We start from the raw sequence: 23,724 nt of genomic DNA, 5'->3' as shown, positions 1-23,724 counted from the left end.
ATGCAGACAAACATTAGGGTGAATATTAATTTACTAGACTACCTAAGTCTAGGTGTGGAGTAGTTTATCCGTAGTTCCTTCTCAAAGTGCGAATCGTTCGATCAGCCCAAAAGAATCGTCGGCCAAACGACCTTGGTCAGGGATGAGCTTGTTTGGTATTTGGCTCACATTATAGCACGCGGCGACAAACTTGTCATTCCCCTCTAATGTACCTTACCCCCCCTCCTCTGATCAGAGCCATGTTTTTAACAACACCCAAACTCTGAAATTTCAAGTTTTGATATGCATTATTCATTGGAGGTGAGCCCCTAGAGGTGCATCACTCCTCTCCAATGTGAAACTCGATGAGGATCAAGCAAATTTTGCCGTTTCCCAACGTGTAATCAATCGCCCGAGCTTCTTTTAAATCTCGCTCTTCACAGTGAAGCCCTGGACGCCAATAGTGGCGTACCAAAGCTTCGTCTCGCCCATTATGACCATCCGCTTACCAGCAAAGGCGAAGTTTGCAGCCTCCCCACCAATGTAGATCTTGCCAATAAGCTTACCGGACGGGTTCCAGACGTTGATGCCATCACCGCATCCGGCGTAGACGTTACCCTGGGCGTCGCAGTGAACACCTGTAGATTGCTCAGCACAAAGTGGTTAGTTGCATACGGTCTGGCTTGCATTTGTCGCTCTTATGCACGCATTTCTTTTTTTTTTTTTTTTTTTTTTTTTTTTTTGCTTGCTTACCATCGGGAACTCCACTGTTGACATAGGCAAACGTCTTTCGGTTCTCCCACGTGCCATCATCCTTCACGTCAAATCGGTAGCTGAGAGTTTCTTCTTAGCCTGTTGCCTTCAACAAGTAAGTTTAAGCACTTGAATCCTGGCAAACTTACATGGAAGCGGGGGCTGCAAAGTTGTAGCCAAAGAATCCATGGTTAATACCACTGTCAGTGACGTAGGCGAACTTTCCATCGGGAGAAAATGTCACTCCTTTAGATCACAGCTATTCAGTCTCTTTTCTTCTGTTCAGGAATCAATAGCAAGCCAAGGAGATAGATAGTCTTACCGTTGGGACTGTCGAAGTCGTCCGCGACAACGGTGAGAGCACCTGTCACGTCATTGTACCGGTATACTTGGTTGCGCAGGCCAGGAGCGGGCCTGAAGTCCTGGTAGTAGCCGTAGAGCACATCGGTAAAGTACAAGTCCTTGTTGTTTGGGTGAACCGCAGCGTCATTGAGCGAGCTGAATTGGCGACCAAAGAAGTTGTTGACAAGGACTGGAATCCCAGCTGATCAGCTCCGATGGCCATATATAAGTCTCAACTTTCTTTTTTCCTTCTTCATGGATATGACAACTCACCAGTAGTGTTATACGGGGCCTTGGGGTTCATCAGATACAGAGCCGATGCGATATTGGCTCCTTGACCCTCACCGCAATACAAAAACTGTCCACGGTAGTTGGTGGCCCCGTTCGGGTTGATGACTTGCGGGTTAGAATCAACCTGGGAGATCGTGACTTTGCCCACGGCATTGGTCAAGCTGGTCACGCGATCCGCCTCAGACAGGGAAATCTTTTGGATGATGGCCGACTTGTTGAGCCCCGTGCCGGCAGCTTTGGCACCTGCATTCTGGACAAAGAATACCTCATCCGTCGGAGGGTACCTGTGATGCTCAAAGTTAGTTTGATACTTTTTGGTCCCAACAGGGACAACTTGGACTCTATGCCCCGGCCAGCTAGGCCTATAGGATGGGTGACATACCAGACGACAGCCTCGTGGAACACAGGATCGGACTGGGTCTCTCCCAAAAGAGTCAACGTGGGATTGGTACCCAATATGTTGATAAACTCCTTATCGTAAACGTGGAAAGGTTTGGCTAGCATAGACTCTGAGGTCTGACCAGGCGGTATGAAGATCTTTGATAAGACGAAAGAGGTGTGTATTAGAGTCAGCAAACACGAGAAGCAGAAATAAGATGTTGGAAGGCCATTCGATCAGATCATAGCTGAACCAGGGGATATTTGTCTCCAGGTTTACTCACCCCGGTGGCATTGAAAACCGTCACCGGTGGAACAGATGGCAAGGTATTGAACTCCTTTTGGTTGATGAACTGGCTGTTGGGCGGTAGGTTCTGAGCATGCACGCTGCTGCCAGACTGACCCAGCAAGACAGCGGCAGCAGCCGCGACGATGACAGGTGCCGAGTACATGATGAGCTTGGCGAGGAGGCCATTGGTAGGGTCCAAGTCTACAAAGTCACTAGGTGCCTCCTCCTGGACCTGCCTCGGGGGAGGACTGGCCTTTTGAGAAGACCGGTCCTCTGCAGGTCGCTCCGGCATTTCTTTTGGAGAAGGCAAGGGCTCCATCGCTCAGCGATGGGGTATCTCAATACTACCGACCAGGCTATATGGTTAAGTAGGTAATCGTCCGAGTTTTGAACGGAATGCCATACACAGCACGGACTGCCTGGTTCGTGCGGCGTGACCGACCCGCACATAACCCCAACTGAGATGGTATATAATTATGCGGGGGAGGTGTGGTCTTCTGGGGTGTCCCCTCACTATAATTCGAAGCGGATCCCTCGCTGTAATTCCAAGCGGATCCCTCGCTATAATTCCAAGCGAATTGGCACTAAGCCGCTTGCTCCTCCTATTCGTACTACGAGAGTTGTTGATAGGAATCATTTCGATCGCTGCGATCGGTAAAACAATATAATAACCAAAATCGGTATTTTACAAATAGCCATTGGTTACTTGTAATTATATACAAAATGTTATGAATTTGTTAAAATCTCTGTCTGCTACGCTCTCTGTAATCATGTGTTTACACACGTAATTTACCCATTCGCATGTCTTTGTTCCCCATCAAATTTATCCTGGTTTTGCACTCGCCAAGAGATAAAATAAACCTGAAATACATCAAGGAAAGCAAGGTCAACACACGAAAAACATAGGACCAATACATCATGCCCTGATTTGATTCTAGTCGTTGCCAACTTCTCTCTGCCGTATCAGATGAAAACCAGCTCCTCCGACTCCAGCTCTTTCATGGCCAAGGCCTCCTCGTTCATCATGCCATGAATATAAGATTCTCCCAAAAAGTGAAAGCGATATGAAGCTGCCATTCCCTGGCCACCGCCCTCATATCCTACCCGACGAATTATATAAGGCACATCACATCCGTTGAGCATGCATACCTCGTCCCCGGGCTTCGTCCAATGTGGCACCAGCCCAAAGTAACCCTTCCTCGTGACGACGAAACGTCGATTCCTGAGAGCTCGCCGCAGTGATGCCCTGAGCTCGTGAAACGTGGCCCCGGGGCGTCTGTTTGACAGGTTGGAAAGCTCCAGTCTGCCCTTGCCTGGCGGTTGAAGCTGCCTTTTCGAATACGTCTGTCCCGGCAGTGACGGGTGTTGACCAGTAGACTCGTCTAGAATGAGGCTGAATATCTCTTCAAAGGAAGATGGTGCACGCTGCCGGTTGTCTGCGTCCTTGTCTACGACGAGCGTTCGCCAGAACGCCTCGAAGACACCCACAGAGGTGCTCCCGGGATATGATTTGCTTTTTGACGCTATCTCAACGCACCCAACTAGAACTTCTTTGTTCGAGGTTCGAGGGTCATGGTAACTGATATCTGGCTTGCGCATCACTTCGGTCATTTCCATCACAGTATCAAAGATTCTTCCCTTGACGTGAAGCTTATCTTCATGGATGGATATTTGTCTCTGGAGAGCATAGTTGCTCCCAATGGCTGTCGGGTTTCCATAGACTCCTGTCCGATCTGACAGAGATGCTGTTTGTCTAGGTTGGCTCCAGTCGGCGACCCATGAGGGTAAACTACCTCTTTCGAAATGCTCGCAGTCTTTAACCGGCGTCAAAGTCTCATTGTAGTCATGATCAACAGATTGCAAAGCAGACGCAAGCATAAGCTCGTGTCTCTGCAGTGCTTCTGCAGCGACGTCGCGATATAGCCTCCCAACCGTGTAAGTCCTGTTGTAGTCGACTCGCACCCATGAAGCCCTTATGATGCCGAGAAGTCCATATATCTTGTCGCGCTGGTCCCAACAGTTGCTTTCGCGTGCCCTGTTCAACAGATTCAAACTCTGCTCTTGGCCAAACGTACCTAGCTTCACGACCCTTTGGCAATGGTCTGTGGATCCTCCCTTGGAAACCATCTCTTGTAACCACTGCGAGATTCCTGCAGCTTGCAGGTTTTCGCAGGCCGTCTCGAGCATAGACCAAGACATCAAGTGATCCCCACAAACCACCCAAGCGTTCCTGGAAAGTACTACTTCTTGGATGATCCAAAGCCTGGAGAACCATGGCCTATCTAGAAGGTCCCAAAGGTCGTTCCAGATTTTATCATTCGCGGGAGGAAAGCCCCTCTGCTGCAGACCATTGGGGATCTGAAGTTGAGAGAAGTCAAGTATCAGCTCCGTTGCAGCATGGTTCAACAGACTGAAAACCTGGCCAGTGACTGAGTCTGAAGTTCCCAGCCACACCAGAGTGTTAATAGCATGTCGATAGACTCGGCCCATGAGTGGAATCTGGCGGCTCTTTTCGTCCTTGTCGACCTGGTTTATGCAAATCTGGTCGATCCACATCACGACCGAGTGATCTGGTTTCCGAAAATGATTCAAGGCCTCAAAAAGAGGCACGGTGATTTCCATTTCATATCCATCCACGATAATGTGTCTGACGGGCTGGGGATCACCCCATCTGTAGCTCAGGGCCGTATACCATATAGGTTTGGTTAGATCATCGGTGGACAGGGCGAACTGCGAATAAGGCTTGCCCTTGTGTTCAAACTCGATGGTACAATGGTGCAGCTTGCATTTTAGGCCGTCTTTGGGGGACCCCGGCTCTAGCTCCAGAACTCGAATTTCGTACGGGTTTGTCAGGGGCTTGTATTGGTTCTGAGCTCTGGCTTGGGTAACACCCTCCTTCTTGTATCGATCGGTGTTCAATTTTGCCCACGCAGAGATCTGAGCTTGATCCAGAATCAAGCCCATGTTGGCCTCATCAGTGTTGGCGGCAGCAGGGGTGAGACCACTCGCCCTTGCTATTTCGAACTGCTCGAGTAGCAATGCATCCACATATCTGTGGGGGACAACAAATCCCTCCAGGTTGTCTTCGTGTTCCTCCATCTTTGTTACTGCCGTTGCAGAGGCAGAAACTTAGGTTTTTCAGCTAGTGCGATCCCATAGATATAAAATAAAAATAAAAATAAAAAGCTTGCGCGGCGGCTTTGAATGCCTTTTAAAAGGCATTTCCTCATTGTCTTGGTGCCTCAATGCCCAACGATCATGCCACATATCGGGCAAGACTGTCCTTAGACGGGCAGTGAAGGTTGTTTGGTTGCAGGGAAACCCCGCTTTGGTGTATCAACTCATAGGTGTTCCTCGATGACTGTGCTTGAGGGCAGGGGGGTGCTGCAAAAGGTGTGCAAGTAGAATTCATTTCAATACAAAATTCGTCGGCATATTTATTTGTCGTGAAGGAAGGTCGTCCAACACGGTAATTGTTCTTGCCATGTCCCTACATCTTCGGTGAATGCCCCACCTGTACTCCACTATTAGCGCAAGAGAAACATTTAACCGTTCAAGCACCTGCACTGACTCACCAAACAACTCCAATTTGAGATCCTTACAGTACAGCAACGTGCCAACGTTCAGTGCTCCATTCAATCCTACCCCAGCTACCTACCGTAGACAATCATAAGATCACAAAGCAAGAACAAAATTCAACCCTCCAGCTCACCATGAAGTCTGACACTTATTTCAACATCTGCCTCGAGCAGGCCGCGCTGTCACCTCTTCGCTACCGCCACGGTAGCATCGTCGTCAAAGGCGGCAAGGTCATTGGCAAGGGTTTCAACGACTTCCGTCCGGGCTATGACGGCGGCCATGTCATTTCCTCTCAGGAGAGTAGCCGTCTTGACCAGGCGCTTCCAGGTACTAACGCTGCTCTGAGCATGCACGCCGAGATGGCGGCCATCCATGCGATTGTTTCCAAGCGTGGTTCGGTTCCCATCTCCTACATTGGGAAAGCGCGCTTCCGGCTACCGGGTAAACATTTGAAGTGCATCGAAGATGTCGACCACGCCATCGCCGAGGCCGGCGAGCGCATGCGCCGCGCCCAAATGAAGCACTAGCGCACCGCTGCGGTTCGGGCCGCCGAGTGGCGTTTTGAAGCGTGCAAGTGCGAAGCCGGCTCGGTGGTACCAGTATATGAATGCGTATCGACAACAAGAGCAGCAGCAGCAGCGGGTTCCGATGTGCAACCACCGCACCAACAAATTACAGCAAAACAATTCTAAATTCCAGCGCTTAGTTGAGCATGAGCTTAGATATGGATACCTGGACCGCCCGATCCCCAGTCAGGGTGTTACAGTGACCACAGGCGCCCACAGCCAGGGACCCCTCGGCGTAGAATCATCAGTCCGAGGCAAGAAGCGTGATGTAGAAGTATCAGTAGTAAGTATACTCCAACTTCCAATCTTATTAGTGCCAAGACTCACCAGCCCAAACACACGAAGCCAAATCGCAGGAGAAAACAGCGTCGCAATACGGCGGGCAAACGCAGTCCTACCCGGTATGATCAAATGTCGAAGTCGATCCAAGACCTGGGAGCCCGGATGAAGTTGCCCAAGGTTGCAGGAGCAGACCTTTATGTGATACGTCTTACTGGCAAAACCCCCAAATCCTCACCAACCCTTTCATCTCAAAATAGCGATGGGGGGACGGAGCCTCCAGATGATTGCTGTTCTTCAACCTCGTCAACAGCCGCATCTTTTACAGCGACCGAGTCGCGACCCTGCTATCGGTGTGTCTCTTACATGCATTCAGTGGGCATTAAACGCGTGTTTTGGTCAAATTGCGAAGGCAAATGGGAGAGCGCCAAACTGCGCGATCTAGTTGACGGTTCTCGTCGTAGCTCAATGGGTGATGAGAAGTATGATGCAGCCGGTATGTTCGTGACTGAGCGTGAGGAAGAGGTGCTCGATAGACTTCGGGGTCTGGTCTTATAGTTTAGTCACATTACACTTCACTGTGAGACGCCGAAATCGCCTGCCTGTTTACCACTTCGAACTGGCTGTCCACGTCCTTAGCATCCTCATGTTTATCTTCGTAATATTTTTTCTCTCATTCTAGCCAATGAAGTGTATGGTTTTGTTAAATGGCTGTTGATGGAAGTTTAGCCAAGCAGTCATTCAGTGGTGCATTTCACCAAGGACCAAGATACAGCTAAGATGGCTAAGCTTCCTTTTCGAACCATTGGGGAAACAAGCAATTTTCGTTGACGCTTATTTGCAAATCTGCCCAGGCACAAAGTTGTTCAAATCCAATTCAGATAAAGATGCACCAGCTTGTAGACATCGTCTGCCTAGGTTAGCTCTTGATTTTTGACAAAAGCATGGAGGCAATTAGCAACTTGCTCGTCGTCAAAACATCATCCAATGTCACGCATGTAATTACCGAATGTGTTATGTCATTGGAGTAGAGAGGTCTAGAATTGCTGGGGTATGTTGCACCACTTTGAATTATGACGATGAAACGTGGGCCTGCCAAGCTTTGCCGTCCCGGATGCCAATTCCCAGATCGCCAAACGTCTAGCCAGTTGACGCAGCTTCGCAGCCATCACGAATGCATTCTATAGGGAGCCGTACTTCCGCTTTATTTCCTACCTTGGCGGTTGATTGATTTTGATAGAAAGGGTAAAAAAAAATCAAAATAAAACAACCCCCGGAGGATCTTCGTCTTGTGGTAGATCCCATACCATTTAGAATTGCATGTGACACGTAAGATAAGCTGTAGTTCATCCCACCCATCTTGAACATTCATAATTTGATAGGTCATGCCCGGCAATTTAGTTGCCGTGCGGAGCCCAGAACCGCTGCAAGGCCTCTGTCACTCCATCCCACGGTCCCACGAGGGTACTAGCCATTACAGATGGGACCCAATCTTGCAAAGGGGTTTTGCTCCCGGAATCCAGCTTCAAAGCAGAGTCATGACGTCAATCCAAACTGATTTGCGACTTCCCCCAGTAGGGCAACATCACCATACGTTCACCTTACCAAAGCGGCAGGCAACACTTGGAGATTGGATGACAAGCGGGTACCACGGTGTAGTACAGAACGCAGATGAACTGGGTTAGCAAGAGTGATGGGATGACTGAGGTGCCTGATGGTCCTCTTGTATAAAAACAATGGATGCGCCCGTGCTACCTTGATTTTTTGCTACCCTTCAATCTTAAAGAGGCATTGTTCTGTTCAAAAGCAGACATATTTTCTGTTGTGGGCTTAGGGCAGTTGCAGCCTTTGGCTTTTTATTCAAGGCCTTTTCTTTTTAAATTTGGTCAACACCTTCACCCGCAACTCAGCATCACATTAAATCATTAACATGCCTCTATTTGGCAAGCGCCGCGCCGCTAAGGAGGAGGGCTCACTCCCTTCTACCGAGGCAGGCCATCACCGTCACCATGGACGTTCACCGGCCGAGTCCTATTCCATGTCCAAGCGGCCCAGCTTCGGCCAGTGGGTGAAGCACACCTGGCTAGACATTGTCACGATGGCCATCATGGGAGCTCTCGGTCTGGGGGTATGTTGGATAACTCATATATTGACAATCTTTTGGTGATCACGACTGACAAAGCACCACAAATTTAGATTTACTTCGCCGAGCCTCGCCCAGCCCGCTCATTTGCTGTAACCTTTTCCGACGGTCAAGTAGTCTACCCTCAGTTCGCCTACCCTCTCCGCGATGAGGTGGTCCCCATCTGGCTGGCTGCATTCCTGGCCTCCATCGTTCCAATCGTCATCATGGCCATCATGCAGATCCGTGTGCGCTCCTTCTGGGACTTCAACAACGCCGTCATTGGCATTCTGTACTCGCTCATCACGGCCGCGCTATTCCAGGTCTGGGTGAAGTGGCTCATCGGTGGACTCCGCCCGCACTTCCTCGACGTTTGTGACCCGGACCCGGCCAAGATGGGCAACAACAACGGCGAAGGGTTCCAGAGGCTCTACTTCCGCCCCGATATCTGCCGAGGCGAGAAGAAGCTCATCAACGATGCGCTCGAGTCTTTCCCTTCGGGCCACACCACGGCCGCATTTGCTGGCTTTGGCTACCTGTACCTCTACCTTAACGCAAAGCTTAAGGTCTTCAGCAACTACCACCCTTCGCTCTGGAAGCTCGCTCTGACATACTCTCCGATCCTGGCCGCCGTCCTGATTGGTGGTGCCCTGACCATCGACGAATACCACAACTGGTACGATATTTTTGCCGGTGCCGCCGTCGGCATCACCATGGCTTTCAGCTCGTACCGCATGACCTTTGCCGCCATCTGGGACTGGCGCTTCAACCACATCCCGCTGAACCGAACGGCCCCCTTCAACTATGACAGCTACATGAATGCCGAGCTCCTCCATGCCGTCGCCACTCGCAAGGCCGGCTGGGGAGGAGACGGCCTCGGTCATGGTCATCACGAAAAGCATGCCGCCGGTATGGGTGCTGGTAATGCAGGCCACCATCACGGCATGGGACACCACAATGGTTTGGGCCACCAGGACGGAGTCGACTCCAGCTTCAGTGGTCACGCTAATGGTGTGCCAGCCAATGACGGCTTCACCCAGCCTAGGAGGCCTGTGGGAGGCCATGGTGACCACATGGTTTAATGCAGTGTCACTTTGACGCAGTTGAATAGAAGAGGACCAAAAGGTATGACTTGTTAATGATGCGGAGATTGGAGACCTTTGGCAGGAAAACTGCAGCCTTTTTAGTATGTTAGCATTCACATTGACGAGTTTTGCGCTGGAGTTGGAATTGGGACTTGACAAAAACACGATACCAAAGTCATGATAATTAGTAATTCTGATAGTTCGTACCCGTGGGCTAGGGTGAATCTACCCAGTCAGCCCTAAATGCATTGCCTTTAAATCATAATCATGAGGATGCACATCTAGTTACTAGAATTAAGGAATATATTCTGTGGCTGTTATGATACACACATTCTATACCAAGTAAGCAATGTCATAAAGCTACCGGTCTGATCAACTCATTATACTCATAACTCAAGAGAAGTGGAACTTGGCCTTCTCAGTAGACCTCTTGCGGCTCCACTGGTGCGCCAATCCTTGGCCCTCACGCTGCTTCTCGGTAAAGAGCGCGCCGACGATGGTCTTGTCCCTGAACAGGTTGGCGCCGTTGTAGACGAGACTGTGGTCGCTGTCGGTGTGCGCCTGCCAGTGCAGCTTCTGGGGCGGGACGCGCTCGCCGACGAGGAAGTCGATCATGGCGGCCGTGTTCTGGTAGTGGACGTTGTCGTCGCCGGTGCCGTGGATCACGTACGAGGCGCCGGCGATGTTCTTGAAACCGGCGCTGTTGCGGACGGCCGTCGTGTTGTAGCCGGCCTGGTTGCCCTGGGCCGTCTTCATGTAGCGCTCCGTGTACATGGTGTCATAGAAGCGCCAGTCGGTGACGGGGGCGCCGATTATGCCCAGGCTGAAGACGCCCGAGTCGAGCTCCACCACCTTGGCCGACAGGAATCCACCGTACGACCAGCCCATGATGCCAATGTGCTCGGGGTCGACAAAGGAGAAGCGCTCGGCGATTTGCTCCGCGGCCCACGTCTGGTCCTCAGCCTCGAGCTTGCCGAGCTGCGCCGTCACGGTCGATCGGAACTTGCGGCCCTTGTAGCCCGTGCCACGGTTGTCGACAGTGTAGGTGATGTACTCGAGCTCGGGGTCCGAGGCGATGTAGGCCTTCCAGCCGTTGAGGGCAGAGAAGCGCTTGTGGACCTCCTGGGCGTTCGGGCCGCCGTAGGGGATGAACAGGGTCGGGTACTTCTTGGTGGCATCAAAGTTGGCCGGGAGACGCTGCATCACATTCAGGGTGAAGCCGGATGGGTGCTCGAGCTCAAAGTAGGTGATGTTGGGCAGGTGGTACTCCTGGATGCGGTCCCAAAGGGCTTGGTTGCTGGTGATGACGCGCAGGGGCTCGGTCGAGTTGACCGAGTACAGCTCCTGGTAGGGGACGTCGGGGCCCTGGTAGCTCAGGATGTAGTAGGTCGCGTCGGACGAGAAGGATGCGGTCCAGTAGGCGGCAACTGAGTCGTCGACCAGAGCCTTCTTCTCGCCCGTGGCGTACGAGACCGAGTAGATGTGACGCTCGGTACTGTGGTGCTCCGTGGACTGGTAGTAGATAAGCTGGCGGGTCGTGTCAATCTTGAGAACAGCAGTGACCTCATACTCGCCCGAAGTCAGCGCCTTGGGCTCACCACCCTTGACGGGGTACAGGTAGATATGCATCCAGCCGGACTCGTCAGAAAGGTCAACATAGTACGACTGGTTGCAGGAGCCACGAAGGCCACCGACGTATTGCACGACATGCATCGGCTCCAGCCACCCATCGGTACCGTCACGCTCACGGATGACCGACGAGTCACCCGAGGGGACGTTGACCAACACGAGCTTCTCCAAGTCCTGAACACGGTTGTAGGCGCGGTACATGACGCTGGTGTGGTTGTTGGTCAGCCAAACAACCTCACCGATGATGAGGTCATCGGCGGGGAAAGCATCAACGGGGATGGTGTTGGTTGTACCATCGGCAACCGTCAGGAGGGTGAACTCGACAGTAGGGTTCTTGGTGCCGACTTTGGGATAGCGCAGCTCCAGCTCCTTGGGGTAGACAGGGGCGTACTTCTGGCCATCCATATAGTAAGGGATGGTGAAGGTCTCAACTCCAGTCTCGTCAAAGCTCAGGTAGGCGACGTACTCGCCATCAGGCGAGAACCAAAGGGTCTTGCGATCGCCATAGATCTCCTCCTCGTAGACCCAGTCAGGGACTCCGTGGAACTTGTCCGGGCCACCGTCAGTGGTGATCTGTGTGATCGTTCCGTTCTTGTTGAGGAAGAGGTTGTTGCCGCGAACGAAAGCAATGGCGTTGCCGGCCGGAGCAATCTCGGCATACTGAATGTCACCCGCCTGGTCCGGGACAACAGGTGAGAGCTCACCCGAGGCGACATCGAGGACGAAGTAGTTTGCAAAGTACGAGTGACGGTACTGTTTGACGTAGTCGGCCGCGAAGAGAACCTTGGTCAGGTCGGAGCTGACCGAGTAGTCGTAGGTGTTGGGCGGGAACTTGTCCGCGGCAACAAAGGTCTCGCTGCTGCCGGTGGCGATGCTCTCGAAGACCAGACCGGCATCAGTGCTGGTGATGTACTGGCCATCCTCGCCGGTGGCAATCCACTGCACGGATCTCGAGCTAGCACCAAATTTGGGAGACAGGACCGTGTCGTTGAATGTGAGAAGCTTGTCGCCGTTGCCGAGGGGCTGATGGGGCTGGCGTGGAGGGTCAATGGCCGAGGCCGAGAAGGCCAAGGCGGCCACGAGCAACACAGAGCCAAACATGTTGTTGGTTTGGTGTGTGTGGCGTCGTGGTTATTTTCCGTTCGTCCAAGGGGGATATGCCCAGAAGAAGAAAAATCAAGAGACCAGACCCTTGAGGTTCGTCCAGACACACGGTCGAACTCTGCGGATAGCTTCAAGGGCTGAGCAGGCGACGACACCGGGCAGAGCGAGCGCGGGGGGGTGGCAGGCACTCGGGATGTTGGGAAGACGGGTACGGATGAGAGTGCCATCTTAAGTATTTTTCGGCTCAGGATGCATGCCTTGGCGGCCACAATCGGCCCTCTTTCTCTCACACACACTCTCTCTTTTGTTTCTTCTTTTCTTCCATTTCTACCACCTCGCGTCATACAGCCAGCAATAACGCCTTGGCTGCTCCAATTCCTGCACGACCGGACATTGGGTTCGCGTACTGCGGGGCGGTCACCCAGAGCAGCTTCCTCTTCTCCTCTTTGCCCAGCCTACAAAAGCGAGCGGGTTGGTGATTGCAATTTGGGGTTTGTCTTGGCGCATCCAACCACTTGTGACCCGATTGGCCAAGTAGGCAATTCCCACCGCTATGGACCTGGGTCGAATGTTCATATCAGCCTGCTCTAGTGCTCAATTCGGAAGGTCGCAATTGGGGTATTGGAGATCGCTTGCAGCAGTAGTACGGGCTTGCATGCTTTCATCAAAATTGCTGTGTGTGGTACTATGCAAATTCAATTCTGATCTCAAGGGGGAAACAGAGATAGAGGGGCAAGGGGGTGGTGGCAAACAAAATAAAAGAAGTTTTTTTTTTTTTTTTTTTTTTTTTTTTTTTTTTTTTCCCCTTCCCCGTTCTCAGTCGCCAGATTGGTCTTTTCGATGCCTTCTTGTACAATTTGCCTTACCTAGTTACCTACCTTGCTACCTATTTGCCTACCTACCTACCTACCTACCTACCTACCCAGTTGAATATTTGAAAAAAAAAAAAAAAAAAAAAAAAAAAAAATTGCCTCAGTATCCCGGATATTTCGGTGGCTTGCCATTACAGCCCTAGCATCTATTTGGCCAAGGCCGAGAGCAATACGGTTCGGGAAGGTCGTCACTTGGCCAATGTCGGACTCTTACAAGCTATCTCGCAATTTGGCGAGAAAACTTTTCCAGGAAAAGCTTTGCAGCCAAGGGCTGGCGTGATCCTTTCAAATTCTCGTTGACCCACACTCGTCGGTGGTCATCATATTGCAAGGCATTGGGAACAAATTACTCTTGATGAATATAAAATCATAATGATTATACGCTTCCGCTCAAGCCAGCCAGACTGCTGTAGCAACTCGTGAGGTTCATCCAGCCATCGAGGAGGTGTCTTCACCACGCCTAACTGCCCGCCTTGTGATTAATAGTATCAGATTCCAACATGAGCCAACAGCTGTATGTTGTTATAGAAGCCTTCTATAAGAGGTATATAGTCATGTCGAGCTCCCTTCATCATCAATTGGCCCTGTTGCAACACCCGGTCGCCAGATAGCTCCACTTCGAGCTCGTGCTCTTTGCGCTGTTCAATATGTCAGTCATGGTCAACATTTTGAACAATCATGGAATGGACCTTGGCCAAACTTACCATACCGCCGCCTGCAGCTTCCTGCGTGACCTGAGTAAGATCAATCTGATAGGGACCTTGAGTGTAGCTCAAGCGGTCTTTATTCCGGTCAGGTGACCTTCTGTCTTTAATCCCAAACCGTTCGAGCTCTTCGATTGAGCCTTCCCATGGCATTTCGAGATTGATGCTGATGCGACAATCATGAGCGGCGCGAGGGAAGTGAATGCTAAGGTCGGCAAGTCGCGCTTTTACTATCTGGCGAAGAGGCACCAGATCTTGCCCTTCGCGCATATAGGTTGCTCGCACTTTGACCCGATGTCTGCTGTAACGCCGAACGATATCCGGCAGCCGAGCCTCAAGTTCTTGCGGCAGCTCAAAGAACCTGTCTATTTCCCTCGTGTGCTTGTAAATGACCGGTACCCGTCCCTGTGCTTCCGGGTTGCGATGGAATGTCTCTGCGACTATGCCGTTGAGATACTCATTGTAACCTTTATGTTGTTGCTACAACAGTGCAAGGCCGAGTTAGCATTGAAAGATGTCTGCATGCCTTCGTTCGAGGTCGACGCTTTTGTCCAGCACCGTCTGCCGAAAGGAGGGGGGAAAAATGACATACCTCAGTCATGCTACTCCTGAACGCATTATCTATCCTATCTCCATCAAGGACGATCTCATCCAGCCCGGGCATACCGAGTCGTTGATCAGTATGCTTATCAATCACCCATCCTAGCTTCGCTTCAACTTCGAATTGAATTTTCCGAGACAGTATTTGCTCCATATCCTCATTCTTGATGACATGCTGGACGACAAAGTCCGCGATAGTCTTCACAGTTGGGTCGGTCGGTCGGAATCCCTTGATGGAGGGCTCCCAATCTCGTATTGTTGTCACCTCTGGGGCGGCAGGGATAGAAGGCGGTGCGGACGCCGGCGCGGGTCCGGGACGGGAACCATTCGCACGAGAAATCTCTGGAGATGTGTGTCTGCTGGCGGGCCTCTCAGCCGTCTTCTCACGCTGGTGCCTCTCTTCAGGGTGCACAAGTTTCCTCAAGTCAAGGTTGTAGCTCTTGAGCTCAAATTCTTCTCCACGTGCCCTCGCTTCATTCTTGCATTCGTCCAGAGTGCGCGCCCAGGCAGGCTTCTCCGTGTATCGGGGTGGCATCTTGCGTCGGGCCGAAGGTGGAGGTCGTTGAGGTTGGTGGTCGGCTTCAAACTTTCGTTTGGCTGGTGTTTCCATCGGGGGCGATTGTGAAGGGTTACTGCTGGGGGTGTTAAACTGTGGAGCGATGTTGCGAGGAAAGGATAATTGCCGGGCAGGCCGTGGCTGGGCAGCCGGGGGCATCGGAGGCTGCGACATATACGGAGACTGCGGTTGTGCAAACATTTGGGTGCCACCGGGTGTTTGGGCAACAGACTGTTGAGTCATATACGGCGATTGAGGAGGATGTGCGTAACCAGGTGTTCCTCCCGGTGTCTGCGCTTGAGGGCGTTGGTGTGAAAAGTATCCTCCGTCTGGCGACATGTGCATATTTGGTACGGCTGTCGAAGGTGTGTTTTGATTGTAGTCGCGGTAGGGAGGTTGCGCAGCGGTTTGAATCGGGGTTAATGGCTGTCGCACGGTCTGGTGTTGGGTTTGAGGTTGAGGTTGAGGTTGCTGTTGATGCTGGGGCCGCGGCGGCGGCGCCGCGTCGTTATTGAGCATCTTTGTCAAATCCATCATGGGCCAGCGTGTCCCGATGCACTGAGAAATTTTGAGCGGCGATGACGATGAATTGCAACGATAATGGGCAGCCGAAGAGTCGACAAGGCTTTGCGCTGGCGGGAAAGATTAAACATGGATGAGGTGTGCTACAGGCTTCGATAGCTTCAAGACGCGCGCGAAGCCACAAATTAGGTCCTTTCGCGCCTTTACACTTGCAGCTTGCTGCTGGCTGGGGACAGGGCTACTCCAGCCCGTGGGTCTCTCCTCTGATTGGTGGTATGAGCTCCCTTGCTGGTGAAGGTCCTGTCCTATAGTGCAACGAACCGGCAGTTAAGGTGCCTCAGATAAGGCAAGGTTGCGAATCTAGCTGTCTGGTAGAGAGAGGAGGACCTTGTGTCGCGTGCTAATCGCGTTTGCTCTATGGAGAGGAAATTGTTCACATGCATCTGAGTGGCCTTGCTTCGATGTGTTTAAGAGTATGGCATAATTTTGTACAAGATGCTGTAAGCATATATATTATCAATTCCCAATCACCGAACCTGGATCTTTTGAATACCTTGATCCTTTCCTTGGTTAGGTAGATACCTAACATTCGTCCCCCAACTCTAGGTGGTTCTCTGTGACGGTCTCATTTTCGTGGCCTTGCTTGGAACTTGACTGACCTTTGGTGCATAGAAGCCTAGCGCGATTGCTTCCTCTTTGGCTCATTGGTTCAGATTTTAACGTATCCCCACCAGCTGCTCGTTTGAGTGGATACTCGGTAATGATCCGTGCGCACCTTGCACTGCACAGCTTTCCACCAGCTGGGGTTTGCGAGTTGCAACGCAAGACGAAGCTGCCTGCTTGTGTCATTTCAACGCGGGAACCGAGAGCGAGTATCTATCTTGTTTGGGCATCATCATCAACTGCCATCTTTCTCGACATCAAACCAAGTCGCATCTCATACCAATACGTCAACCTTCACCAGATCTGAGATCTCGGCTACTTCTTTTTGCTCTCCCGATACGAACCTCAATAAAGCACCCTGTCCTCAAAATGCCTGGCCTCGTCACGGCAACGGGAGTGCTTGGCTTCCTCGCCGACGAGGAACCCGAACTGAAGGTTTTCGCTCTTCAGACACTCAACGATGACCTCGATACCGTCTGGACGGAGGTAGCCGGGGCTTTGAGTCAAATGTGCGTATATTTGGTTGATGCTGCGGATGACGTATTCGAGCTGCTTTCGTTGCGACTTGTGTGTTAACGCTCCTGTTCACAGTGAGGCCCTCTACGAGGACGAATCCTTCCCCGAACGTCAGCTTGCTGCCCTAGTACTGGCCAAGGTTTACTACCATCTCCAGGCTTACAATGAGAGTATGACTTTTGCCCTGGCGGCGGGCGACTTGTTTAAGCTCGATGCGCCTGGCGAGTTCGAGGAGACCATTATCTCCAAGTGCATAGACCAATACATCGCCGTTTCATCTATGCACCACGCGCCTGCGAAACCATCCAAGTCCGATACCTCCCTGCCAACCCTGGAGACGACTTTCGCTGCCGGTGTGACCGATCCATCCGCTCTCATGTCTCCGACCACCCCGTTCTCTCAGTCAACGCTACCATCCAAATCGCTTTTGTCCCGGGATTCGACGGACAACACCATTTTGGATCCCACGTTCCAGCCTGCAACCAAAAAGGGCCGATCAGGCTCTATCGTACAGCTTCCTGACCAACAAACTCAGAAGGCGCTGCAGCGGGTCATTGAGCGCCTCTTTGAGAACTGCTTGAAGGCGGGGCGTTACCGACAGGTCGTGGGAATCGCTGTGGAGGCCAAGAACCTGGATGTTCTGCGCGGGGTTATCAAGAGGGCAAACGATGATGAGAAGCGAACCAAGGGCAAATCTCAGGAATCCAGCCATAGCCCAGGCGACGAGCTGATGGAATACGCCCTCGGCATCTGCATGGATATCGTTCAGGAGCGCAGCCTGCGGACGGAGATTCTCAGGCTGATTCTCAGTCTACTCAACGACATACCTAACCCTGACTACTTTGCCATCGCCAGGTGTGTCGTGTATCTCAATGCCGATGAGCAGGCGTCGACAATGCTTCGTAAACTTGTGGAGAATGGCGACGACAACTCGATAGCGAGCGCGTATCAGATTGCCTTTGATCTTTACGACAATGGCACGCAAGAATTTTTGGGCAAGGTAATCAAGTCACTACCCTCAGGGCAGCCGCCCAAGAAGCCCGAGGCTGAAAAGCAGGAAGGGGCCGAGCCTGCCGAAGATGCGCCGCTTTTGGAGGATGCCGAAGAATCGACTCCCGAAGACACCGAGGAAGAGTTGCCCGAGGAAGTTGCCAAAGTCTTCAGGAACATTCGCACCATCTTGGATGGCAGCAAGACCATCAAGTTGAACCTTGAGTTCCTTTACCGAAACAACCACACAGATCTCAGCATCCTCAACAAGGTCCGGGAGAGCTTGGAGGGCCGCAACTCGATCTTCCACACCGCCGTGACTTTTTGCAATGCTTTTATGAACGCCGGCACAACCCACGACAAGTTCTTCAGGGACAACCTTGAATGGCTAGGCAAGGCTGTCAACTGGTCCAAGTTCACAGCCACGGCTGCGCTGGGAGTCATCCACCGCGGCAACCTTACCCAGTCACGCAAGCTTCTTGAGCCCTACCTTCCGAAATCAGGGGGCCTTAGCAGCGGCTCGACCTTTAGCCAAGGAGGTGCTCTGTACGCTTACGGTCTCATCCACGCCAACCATGGTGCTGATGCTCTTGACTACCTCAGGTCCATGTTTACTGGCCATGACGACGAGGTTATTCGCCACGGTGGTGCTCTTGGCTTGGGAATTGCGGGCATGGCTACTGGTGATGAGGAAATGTTTGAGGAACTCAAGAATGTGCTGTGGCAAGACTCTGCGCTCAATGGCGAAGCCGTCGGTCTTGCCATGGGTCTGATCATGCTTGGTACCGGAAACGCCAACGCGCTGAAGACCATGTTCCAGTACGCCCACGACACAACGCACGAAAAGATTGTTCGTGGCTGCGCCTTGGGAATGGCCTTGATCATGTTTGGCCGTCAGGAGGGTGCTGATGTCATCATCGAGGCTCTCCTTGCTGACCCTGACCCAACCCTCAGGTATGGTGGTATTCTTACAATCGCCATGGCTTACTGCGGGACTGGCAGCAACAAGGCCATCCGAAAACTCCTTCACACCGCCGTTAGCGACGTCAACGATGATGTTCGTCGCATCGCTGTGATGAGCTTGGGCTTTATCCTCTTCCGCAAGCCCGGTAGCGTTCCTCGTATGGTGGAGCTTCTGTCCGAGTCTTACAACCCCCACGTTCGGTATGGTTCTGCCATGGCTCTTGGTATCTCATGTGCCGGCACCGGTCTTGATGAGGCTATCGACCTCCTCGAGCCGATGATGAAGGACCCAACGGATTTCGTCCGTCAGGGTGCTCTGATTTCGCTCGCCATGATCATGGTTCAGCAGAACGAGGCGATGAACCCCAAGGTGGCTTCAATCCGCAAGACTTTGAAGAAGGTTGTCGGTGATCGTCATGAGGACGCCATGACCAAGTTTGGTGCCTCGCTTGCACTGGGCATCATCGATGCCGGAGGGCGCAACTGCACCATCGGGCTGCAAACGCAAACTGGCAACCTCAACATGCCGGGTATTGTTGGCATGGCTGTCTTCACCCAATATTGGTACTGGTTCCCGTTCACTCACTTCCTGTCATTGAGCTTCAGCCCAACGTCTATCATCGGGCTGGACCATGACCTGGAGATCCCCAACTTCAAATTCCACTGCGCTGCGCGCCCGAGCCTGTTCGATTATCCCCCAGAGCAGGAGGTCAAGACCGAAGAGGGCCCTGCTCTCATTGCTACGGCTGTTCTATCCACTACTGCTCAGGCCAAACGCCGTGCCCAGAAGAAGGCAAGTGCGCAACGACGCGAAAGCATGGACATCGATTCGCCCGCTGTTTCCAAGCCGGTGGTTGCCGATGCAGGAGACAAGATGGATGTGGACGACGACAAGAAGGCCAAGTCAGACGAATCTAAGGATAAGAAGGACGGAGAGTCTGCAGTTGAGAAAGAGGGCTCGGCGGCGCCTGAGACTAAGAAGAAGGCAGAGAGGGAAAAGGTCGGTTACGAGATTGAGAACATCTCTCGAGTTTTGCCTGGCCAGCTGAAGTTCATTAGCTTCCCTGCCGGCCGTTACAAGCCTGTCAAGAAGCCTACCGGTGGACCACTCCTTCTGCAAGATACACAGCCCGATGAGCCCAAGTCATTGATCGAGGAGAAGCTCAAGAAGGTTACTGTTGAGAAGGCTCCTGTTGCTGGTGCCCAGGCTGGCTCATCGGCTCGCGATGGCGGACGCATGGGTGGTCTCATGACTGACCAACAAGCGCTAATCCGTGCTGCGCAGCAAATCGCCTCGGGCGGTGGTGCTGGCGGTGATGACAACTGGCGAGAGGCCCTTGGTCGCGGAGGTCGCGCTGGCGAGAGTGAGCTTTTCCGACAGCTCCTTGGAGGTCGTGCTCAGTCTGGTGCAGGTGGTGTGTCTGGAGGAGACCAGCGCACAGGCGCTGCTGCCGCCGCCGGCGTTTTGACTGCCGTGGATGAGGATGGCGAGGATGATGAGGAGGCCTCTGTTCCCCGTGACTTTGAGTATTTTACGGACAACGAAGATGAGGAGCTGTGAGCGAAGGTTATGATGGCAAAAATGAGGTGCTAGTCAGGTAGTTGGAAGACTTTGCCAAACTTGAAGTTTGGGGGTGCATGGGGTGCATTCCTCTGTAAAACCAATCATGTATTACTTGCCTAGGAGAACTGGGAAGCATACACAGTCTAGACTTGGCTTTAATTATTTTCTTTGAACAACATCCTCTACATTGTCAGGCAACCGAGGAATCTCCTTTTCGCTGCGACAAATAATGCAGGATCACGCAAGCTTTCCATATGATGACTGTTCAAAGTGCTCTCGCTCATAGAAATGAGCTTGTTCCTTCTTGAGCGAAAGTTCTGTCATGATACGATTGATTATTGCCACCCTGTTGAAGGTTGATGCAATGTTTTGGCTGGAAAATGGATATCTTGAAACGGTGAATGACAAAGGAAATAAGATTCTAAAGTAACGCAATGCCCCCTGAAGTCCCCAGCTCAGCAGTGTCTAGATTACACAAAGTATACACAGGTCGGAACCCGGCCAAAAATGCAAATGTGTTGTTTTGCTTATATGAGCCCATTAGATCCCAAGTTGATGACGGATCTCATAGAAAGGGCTGACAAGTCGCGGGATTGCTACTACGCTCACGCTTTGGTCACGGTCGCCTCCGGCTTGGAGAAGCCAGAGCCATAGACTCCGTTGCCGGTGCACCAAGTCGTCTTTCCATCGGGCTTTTTGACGCATGACGGACATATGAGAAGCCGGTGCCAAGCCGTGGCTAAATTTCCACGGACATTGTATATTCCCGTGTGCTGTTCCGGCTGAGTGTTGTAGGCCGAGTCGGTGGCCTTGACCAGAATAGTCGTGCACTTTTTGTCCCCCTGAGTTTCGTGGAGCTCGGGCAAACTGCCAACGTACCGCCAACGTCTCCAAGCCCAGTATTTTGAGCCTTTGCAGTTTTTGCCTCCAGGTCCACAGTCATCAAGGAGCTCAGCTTGAGCCCAGGTGTTGCCTCCGTCGATGCTGACATCAACTCGAATGATATGTTTCCCGCCTCCAGAGTAAGCATACCCCGTCAAAGCCACGGGTACGCCACCCTCGGGACCATCCATCTTGGGAGCATATTTGTGATCTTTTGAGTGGAGGTGCTCGCGTTGCCAGGCCGGTAGATCACGTACTCCAGGCGCGGCACGAGCTTCATCTGTCCGCCGCAACATCCACTCCGTGCCCGACTTTGCTGCAGCAGCTGCCGCCCGGACACAATCGCCAACCCAAACACCAGTTGTAGCGCTAGTGATGGGCATCTCCTGGATCGCAGGGTACCGATCCCAGTCGGGTTTCGAGCCCTCGTTGGGTCCAAAGCATTTATAGTCACGGCGCTGCCACTGGCTTGGAGATTCTTCGTCGCTGACAACAATTTTGTTGAGCCACTTGACGGAACGGGCAGCTACATGGCCGGGAACAATAGTTCGCAGCGGGTAACCGTGATCACGAGGCAATGGCTTCCCGTTCATGCCGAAAGCAAGGAGGACGTCTGCTCGCGGGTCCAGGGCCGTTGAGAGTGGGATTGATGCGCCGTAGGCCTCGAGTGCAGAAAATTGCACATGCATTTCACTGTCTGCGTCGCCCTTCCCGTCTGTTGTCATCTCAGTTGGTGCGAGCTGCGCCGGCTTCAGTCCCGCATCCAAAAGAACATCGGCCAGTCTCACGCCCTCCCAGTTCGCGTTAGAGATGGCTCCCACGCCCCACTGCAAGCCATTGGTGGCGGCGGTTGAGGAAGTCATGTCGCTCCGCCTGTTCCCACTACACTGAAGGGCAGCCGTAACACGGTGAAGACGGAACCGAGAGCGCAACTCAGCCAGCGTGTAGACGCGTTCTTCCCCATCTGGAAGCTCTATGGTCAAAGCATGATCATCTGCCTGATCCTCCTTCACCACGGGGACCCACATGTGATTGCGCACATAGAAAAGCTCGGGCGGGGTGATGAAATCCTTTCCGAGTTCCTCTGGCGGCGGCTCGGCATTGCAAGGCTTGGCCGTGTGCTTGATCAAGCGCTGGTCTCGTTCAGGGTCTGTTGAAAAAGGATCTTCTATGGCCTCAGCCGCTGGCCGGCCGGTTCTCTGGTCCAGGTCCTCAATGGCGATGTAGCCTATCATGTACTGGTCCAGAATCTCACGCACATGAGTGGCCTTGTGTATCGTGAATATGTCCCAATAGGGCTCAATTGAGCCACCTGCGGCTCTTAGTATCACATCTCCGCCTGGGTGTGCACCAACCCAGTCTGTAATATCGTAGACCTTGTCCTCAAACGTAACCCAAGGGTTCTTTGAACCAGGTCCATGTTGCTCCCGGATGTCGGACAGCCGGTGTCGGGGCCGAGAAGGGTCGCGACCATCTGCAGGCGAAGCGTGTATCTGGTCTTCGCCTGTGGGTTGGGGCCCCTCTGCAGACTCATGGTTGGATACGGCGACACCAAGTACAACCAGACTTGCACCAGACGCCCCGGCCAGGAGGACATTTTGGCTTTTCTGGTGTCCCCCACGAGAGTCGTTTGTCTGGTTGTTGTGGTGCTTGGTCTGCCATTGTGTACGTTGGTTGGAATTTTCGGGCTCGCGTGGTGTATTCGTCGAGTGGAAGGGTCTTCTTGTGGATATCGCCCGAGTGCGGGATGTAAAAGCTGATGTGACCCTGGGTTGTGCAAGTCGAAGCTGCCTGGCTAGGTTGGTAGCCCGTAGGCTGCAGGCCGGAGCCGACATGATGCTGCAAAATCGGGCCTTTTTGGATGACACTGAGAAGCCATATTAGAGTTCAGTTCGTGGTCTCCCTTTTCAAGATTGGATGGCAGACGGGTGAAAATCGTCAAAGTTCAAAGTGGGTGACAATTCGAGTCAGACTTACGAAGAGGAGCCTCCTGTATCTATTGTACTCACTCGTATGTGGTAGTATAGTCTAATTATCGGGGCAGCTCCACCCAGAGTTCAAGCAAGCTACCCAGCGAATGTGGGATTCGTTCGTTGCACTGCTCTCGAACAGCCAATATCTTGGAACAGTATCGGACAAGAAAAAAAACTGTCGACAGTTCACCTAAAAATAAAATCAGTTGACGGAATCTGGGTTTAGCAAAAGATCCAGCCAGTATCACTGCCTGCTAGGTCACAAGCTCAAAAGTCAGTCAAGCCTAGTGACAGGTGCAAGAGTCAGCGAAAATAGCTAGTGGAGATTCCTCCAAAGTATTTCCAACCGGTCTGGTTGCCGCCTGGGGTTGACAAGTTCGGCTGGACTTCCGATGGAGAGGTCGCCGAGGTAGGTAAGGTAGGTATTTGGTTGAGGCCGACGCTGGCCGCATGCACCGAGCGATACGAGTTTGCTTGCCTGCAGAAATGCATTAAAGGGACAAGGGCCGCGCATTGTGGTTAG

General features: G+C 52.4%; 8 protein-coding genes across 8 annotated transcripts; 3 read left to right on the top strand and 5 right to left on the bottom strand.

Moving 5' to 3' along the window:
* Nucleotides 1–5: 5 nt before the first annotated feature.
* PgNI_01901 (uncharacterized protein) lies at nucleotides 6–2,350 on the bottom strand. Its single transcript, XM_031121972.1, has 7 exons — nucleotides 2,028–2,350; nucleotides 1,748–1,902; nucleotides 1,348–1,649; nucleotides 1,055–1,264; nucleotides 882–978; nucleotides 733–812; nucleotides 6–617 (listed from the first exon to the last, which is right to left on the bottom strand). The coding sequence occupies exons 1-7, from the start codon at nucleotides 2,322–2,324 to the stop codon at nucleotides 403–405; spliced, it is 1,356 nt and encodes a 451-aa protein (XP_030986412.1). The 5' UTR covers nucleotides 2,325–2,350; the 3' UTR covers nucleotides 6–402.
* Nucleotides 2,351–2,995: 645 nt separating this feature from the next.
* PgNI_01900 (uncharacterized protein) lies at nucleotides 2,996–5,131 on the bottom strand (the record flags this gene model as incomplete). Its single annotated transcript, XM_031121971.1, has 1 exon — nucleotides 2,996–5,131. One exon carries the CDS (start codon nucleotides 5,129–5,131, stop codon nucleotides 2,996–2,998), a length of 2,136 nt encoding a protein of 711 aa, XP_030986413.1.
* A 627-nt stretch (nucleotides 5,132–5,758) lies between these two features.
* On the top strand, nucleotides 5,759–6,584 carry PgNI_01899 (uncharacterized protein; the record flags this gene model as incomplete). Its single annotated transcript, XM_031121970.1, has 2 exons — nucleotides 5,759–6,460; nucleotides 6,492–6,584. The coding sequence occupies exons 1-2, from the start codon at nucleotides 6,215–6,217 to the stop codon at nucleotides 6,582–6,584; spliced, it is 339 nt and encodes a 112-aa protein (XP_030987519.1). The 5' UTR covers nucleotides 5,759–6,214.
* A 1,802-nt stretch (nucleotides 6,585–8,386) lies between these two features.
* On the top strand, nucleotides 8,387–9,660 carry PgNI_01898 (uncharacterized protein; the record flags this gene model as incomplete). Its single annotated transcript, XM_031121969.1, has 2 exons — nucleotides 8,387–8,584; nucleotides 8,653–9,660. 2 exons carry the CDS (start codon nucleotides 8,387–8,389, stop codon nucleotides 9,658–9,660), a joined length of 1,206 nt encoding a protein of 401 aa, XP_030987520.1.
* A 396-nt stretch (nucleotides 9,661–10,056) lies between these two features.
* PgNI_01897 (uncharacterized protein) lies at nucleotides 10,057–12,393 on the bottom strand (the record flags this gene model as incomplete). The annotated part of the gene is made up of 1 exon (XM_031121968.1): nucleotides 10,057–12,393. The coding sequence occupies one exon, from the start codon at nucleotides 12,391–12,393 to the stop codon at nucleotides 10,057–10,059; it is 2,337 nt and encodes a 778-aa protein (XP_030988191.1).
* Nucleotides 12,394–13,605: 1,212 nt separating this feature from the next.
* Nucleotides 13,606–15,821, bottom strand: PgNI_01895 (uncharacterized protein). The gene is made up of 3 exons (XM_031121967.1): nucleotides 14,565–15,821; nucleotides 13,973–14,452; nucleotides 13,606–13,906 (listed from the first exon to the last, which is right to left on the bottom strand). Exons 1-3 carry the CDS (start codon nucleotides 15,663–15,665, stop codon nucleotides 13,757–13,759), a joined length of 1,731 nt encoding a protein of 576 aa, XP_030988192.1. The 5' UTR covers nucleotides 15,666–15,821; the 3' UTR covers nucleotides 13,606–13,756.
* A 632-nt stretch (nucleotides 15,822–16,453) lies between these two features.
* Nucleotides 16,454–20,524, top strand: PgNI_01894 (uncharacterized protein). The gene is made up of 2 exons (XM_031121966.1): nucleotides 16,454–16,822; nucleotides 16,905–20,524. The coding sequence occupies exons 1-2, from the start codon at nucleotides 16,683–16,685 to the stop codon at nucleotides 20,341–20,343; spliced, it is 3,579 nt and encodes a 1,192-aa protein (XP_030988193.1). The 5' UTR covers nucleotides 16,454–16,682; the 3' UTR covers nucleotides 20,344–20,524.
* A 427-nt stretch (nucleotides 20,525–20,951) lies between these two features.
* PgNI_01893 (uncharacterized protein) lies at nucleotides 20,952–23,715 on the bottom strand (the record flags this gene model as incomplete). Its single annotated transcript, XM_031121965.1, has 2 exons — nucleotides 20,952–23,067; nucleotides 23,549–23,715. The coding sequence occupies 2 exons, from the start codon at nucleotides 23,713–23,715 to the stop codon at nucleotides 20,952–20,954; spliced, it is 2,283 nt and encodes a 760-aa protein (XP_030987512.1).
* Nucleotides 23,716–23,724: the final 9 nt, after the last annotated feature.

Source organism: Pyricularia grisea, assembly GCF_004355905.1.
Source record: "Pyricularia grisea strain NI907 chromosome Unknown Pyricularia_grisea_NI907_Scaffold_1, whole genome shotgun sequence".
NCBI classification, from domain to species: domain Eukaryota; kingdom Fungi; phylum Ascomycota; class Sordariomycetes; order Magnaporthales; family Pyriculariaceae; genus Pyricularia; species Pyricularia grisea.
Note: the sequence above shows the minus strand (reverse complement) of the source record. Positions and strands in the feature narration are given on the sequence as shown.

What these genes read in the sequence shown, in the direction of transcription:
- PgNI_01901 (XM_031121972.1), bottom strand. Translation starts at nt 2,324, where the DNA reads ATGCCGGAGCGACCTGCAGAGGACCGGTCTTCTCAAAAGGCCAGTCCT. An exon ending in TTCCACGAGGCTGTCGTCTG is followed by an intron (nt 1,650 to 1,747) that starts GTATGTCACCCA and finishes TGAGCATCACAG; the next exon opens with GTACCCTCCGACGGATGAGG. An exon ending in GGCCCCGTATAACACTACTG is followed by an intron (nt 1,265 to 1,347) that starts GTGAGTTGTCAT and finishes CTGGGATTCCAG; the next exon opens with TCCTTGTCAACAACTTCTTT.
- PgNI_01895 (XM_031121967.1), bottom strand. Translation starts at nt 15,665, where the DNA reads ATGATGGATTTGACAAAGATGCTCAATAACGACGCGGCGCCGCCGCCG. An exon ending in TCAGGAGTAGCATGACTGAG is followed by an intron (nt 14,453 to 14,564) that starts GTATGTCATTTT and finishes GCACTGTTGTAG; the next exon opens with CAACAACATAAAGGTTACAA. An exon ending in AAGCTGCAGGCGGCGGTATG is followed by an intron (nt 13,907 to 13,972) that starts GTAAGTTTGGCC and finishes CATATTGAACAG; the next exon opens with CGCAAAGAGCACGAGCTCGA.
- PgNI_01894 (XM_031121966.1), top strand. Translation starts at nt 16,683, where the DNA reads ATGCCTGGCCTCGTCACGGCAACGGGAGTGCTTGGCTTCCTCGCCGAC. An exon ending in GCCGGGGCTTTGAGTCAAAT is followed by an intron (nt 16,823 to 16,904) that starts GTGCGTATATTT and finishes TCCTGTTCACAG; the next exon opens with TGAGGCCCTCTACGAGGACG.